General features: G+C 38.6%; 1 protein-coding gene across 3 annotated transcripts in view; it reads left to right on the top strand.

The window, feature by feature from the left end:
• Nucleotides 1-3,933, top strand: part of Fzd3 (frizzled class receptor 3) — a 64,815-nt gene that overhangs the window by 24,224 nt on the left and 36,658 nt on the right. For all 3 annotated transcript variants that reach the window (XM_031363062.1, XM_031363063.1, XM_031363064.1), the window contains one exon: nucleotides 1,312-2,329. In XM_031363062.1, coding sequence (XP_031218922.1) covers nucleotides 1,312-2,329 — 1,018 coding nt within the window. The remainder of the gene's footprint in view (nucleotides 1-1,311; nucleotides 2,330-3,933) is intronic.

Here is a 3,933-nt window from a genome sequence, read left to right as displayed (position 1 = left end):
ACTCAGAAATCTGCCTGCCTCTGCCTCCCAAGTGCTGAGATTAAAGGCGTGTGCCACCACTGCCCAGCATATTTAAGACAAATTTAAGAATTAGGATCCTGGCATTTATTGTATCTCATTTAGAATGTAATTTAAACCTTAGAGTATCCTCTCTGAGCTGCTGTGTTATACTGTATCAGACCAGTGGCTCTTGTTTCCTTCTTGCATCCTCTTCCTGAGTGTCCCTTGTGTTAGATAGGGTCCTTACAGGGTTCAGATCTTGCTTTCTCTTATACTTTCCCTGGAATCTCACAAAGACGAATCAGCAAAATAAGGAAATTGAAATAGTTACTATCTGATTATAATGAAATAAAGCTAGAAAGCAAAACCCAGAGAAACTACAATATACATAGATTCATGTAGATTAAACAACACACTATAGAATGATGAGTGGGTCGTTGAAGAAATCAAGAAGGAAATTTTTTTTATGCCTGGAACCAAATGGAAATGAAAATACAGCACACCGAAATCTATGGGATATAATGAAAGCAGTCCTAAGGAGTACGTTTGTAGCTTTCTGAAATAAGATTTGTGGTGATAGGTACATAAAGTTTTCTTTTTAAAAAATCCTTAATTTTATGCATAGCCATGTTTGGCAGTAACTGAATTTAAGGGTACAGTGTGTTGATGATAAGTTGTCAGGATGGTAGGAAAAAGTGAGGTGATATTAAAGACCTTAGATACCCTTCAGTTATCCAGGAAGATAAACAGAGACTGGACTGGGGTGTCAGACACCTTCAGTGGTTGTGTGCCTGCTCAGCAGTCATAAAACCTCTAGATTCTAAACCCAGCATTGCCTGCCCATACATAATAGAGAGTGTACATGAAATTTAAAAGTCATCTATGAGGTTGTTTGTTACTGATCTAGCTCACAGCACCGTGGACATTTAAGGAAACATAAATCTTAGGTTTGAACTTTTAGTTGCTACTCTTTTGGTACAATATAATTGTACACATACATGCACACATATTTCACATTTGAAAACCATAAAGATTATACTATACACATTCTATGTATACACATTCTATGTATATGTTTATATTATTAATGACTGGATTGACTTTTAATGGAGTACTGATTTTGAAGGTAAAACAAATTTAATGTGATTTAAAATGTTTGAAGCTCCCCAGAATATACCATTTTCTTTATTTCTGTTTATCCTATGTGATAGGAATAGGTGAGGTCATAGATGTTAAATTTAGAAATTGAAATTGTTAAGTGACAGCAGATTTCCCTGGAAATAAGTATGGTTCTCATCTTTTGATTTTTAGGTTTCCAGATTGTGATGAGCCATATCCCCGACTTGTGGATTTGAATTTAGTTGGAGAGCCAACTGAAGGAGCCCCAGTTGCAGTGCAGAGGGATTATGGTTTTTGGTGTCCCCGAGAGTTGAAAATTGATCCTGATCTTGGCTATTCCTTTTTGCACGTGCGAGATTGTTCACCACCATGTCCCAATATGTACTTCAGGAGAGAAGAACTGTCATTTGCTCGCTATTTCATAGGCCTGATTTCAATTATTTGCCTCTCTGCCACATTGTTTACTTTTTTAACCTTTCTAATTGATGTCACAAGATTCCGTTACCCTGAAAGACCTATCATATTTTATGCAGTCTGCTACATGATGGTGTCATTAATTTTCTTCATTGGGTTTTTGCTCGAGGACCGAGTAGCCTGCAATGCATCTAGCCCTGCACAGTATAAGGCTTCCACAGTAACACAAGGATCTCACAATAAGGCCTGTACCATGCTCTTTATGGTACTCTATTTTTTCACTATGGCTGGCAGTGTATGGTGGGTAATTCTTACCATCACATGGTTTTTAGCAGCTGTGCCAAAGTGGGGCAGTGAAGCTATTGAGAAGAAAGCATTGCTGTTTCATGCCAGTGCCTGGGGCATCCCCGGAACTCTAACTATCATCCTTTTAGCGATGAATAAAATTGAAGGTGACAATATTAGTGGCGTGTGTTTTGTCGGCCTCTACGACGTTGATGCATTAAGATATTTCGTTCTCGCTCCCCTCTGCCTGTATGTGGTAGTTGGGGTCTCACTCCTTTTAGCCGGCATTATATCCCTAAACAGAGTTCGGATTGAGATCCCATTAGAAAAGGAAAACCAGGATAAGTTAGTCAAGTTCATGATCCGGATTGGTGTTTTCAGCATTCTCTACCTTGTGCCACTCTTGGTTGTAATTGGATGTTACTTTTATGAGCAAGCTTACCGAGGCATCTGGGAAACCACATGGATACAGGAACGCTGCAGAGAATATCACATTCCATGTCCATACCAGGTAAGGGAACCCTTGCTACAATTCTCAGAATGTGTGGGAGTGAAAGAGGGTTACTCTAAAGAGGGGATCTTAACTATTGTTTTCTTTCTAATTCTTCATGAACATTAAGCATTCACGTTGAAATTTTAAAGTGAAGTAATTGATAAGTATATCATAGTAAGTATATAATACACATGTGTATAGACACTCGTTTTAAAACATGATTTATCTTTCCATACTAGGAGTTTAAAGCAACTTATTTCCATTACCACAAAAAATTTATTGGTTCTTTGAAAGTCAGGCTTTCTAGGGGAGAAAACTTTCGACTCTGGAGTAAGGGTCTTCTGTGGAAGTGTTACTGGTGGTCAGATTAGTAATTGTTTAAATAGTTTTACAGAAATAACAATTCAATTACATAAACTCTCTTGGCATTGTTTTTCTTGTTTGCATACTGAATATTTTTTGATGTACCTTTTAGTTTGAGGAGTCACAGAATCAGAATTTTTGATCTAGAAAGAAGTTTAAAGATCATTTATTTGTATTCTGTATATAATTTAAATCTTTATACATGTCGATTTTGTTCGAATATTCAAAATATTGAGTGACTTGCCATGCTTAGTGTATGTCTGGTAGTTAGTCAGTCCTAGGAGGATCCCATCCTCTAGATGGTACCCGAACTTCTTCCTTTTAAAAGGAGAGTTTTTTCCTTAATTTTTTTAAGGTTTGTTTATTTAATTTTATGTGTACAAATGTTTTGCCAGCATTTACATATGTGTACCATATGTGTGCCTAGTGCCAGTGGAGTTCAGAAAAGAGCTTTAGATCCCCTGGGACTGGGGTATAGGTGGTTGTGAGCCATCATGTAGGTGCTAGAAACCAAACCTGGATGCTCTCCAAGAGCAATAAGTGCTTTTATTGCTGAGTGGTCTCTCAGCCCCTCACAAGGAGTTTTCTTAAGAGAGTGTTCTGACATTGCATCTATTCCCTGTCTTTTAAGTACACCAGTCATTTATAGCTCCTGGTGTTTCTCAGACCTGAATACTATTAAAGGTGCTTACAGCTTACATCATGTATCTTTTCTTCCTACTAGACAGTGAACTCCTTCAAAGCAAGAACTTTTTTAGTTTATTGAAACTAGAATCTATTCTCATATAATATACCCTGATTATAGTTTTATCTCCCTGAGATAACAATCAAACATTGCTGCGGACCGGGTTCATTGCAGGGACCCCAATTTCCACAGGATGAGAATTCTGGTCAGGTGGCCAATAAGTTGGCGGATGACAAACAAGACTCGAGACACAAGGGTGTGTTGAATCTGAATTTATTTGTGCAAGGTGAGAATCAGGCTTAAATACCATACAGCAAACAGGTCAGATGTCAAGAGTCATGTAGGCAGGTGGGAGTTACAGCAGGGGACACAAGACTGAAGCCACGTAGGCAAGTGACCCCCACACCAAGGTCAGCAGGGTCTGGTAGCTAGGTGTGAAGCAGGAGGAAGAGGAGTGGAGCCCTCCCTGTTGAGGTATTTTGATATTCCTAGGCTACTTCTCTGGTTCTGCTGAAGGCAATGACCAGGAGATTTCAATCTAGCATTTCCTGCTAATTCTCTGGTTCTAGCGGGG

The sequence above is a fragment of the Mastomys coucha genome, unplaced genomic scaffold (assembly GCF_008632895.1).
Source record: "Mastomys coucha isolate ucsf_1 unplaced genomic scaffold, UCSF_Mcou_1 pScaffold9, whole genome shotgun sequence".
NCBI classification, from domain to species: Eukaryota; Metazoa; Chordata; class Mammalia; order Rodentia; family Muridae; genus Mastomys; species Mastomys coucha.
Note: the sequence above shows the minus strand (reverse complement) of the source record. Positions and strands in the feature narration are given on the sequence as shown.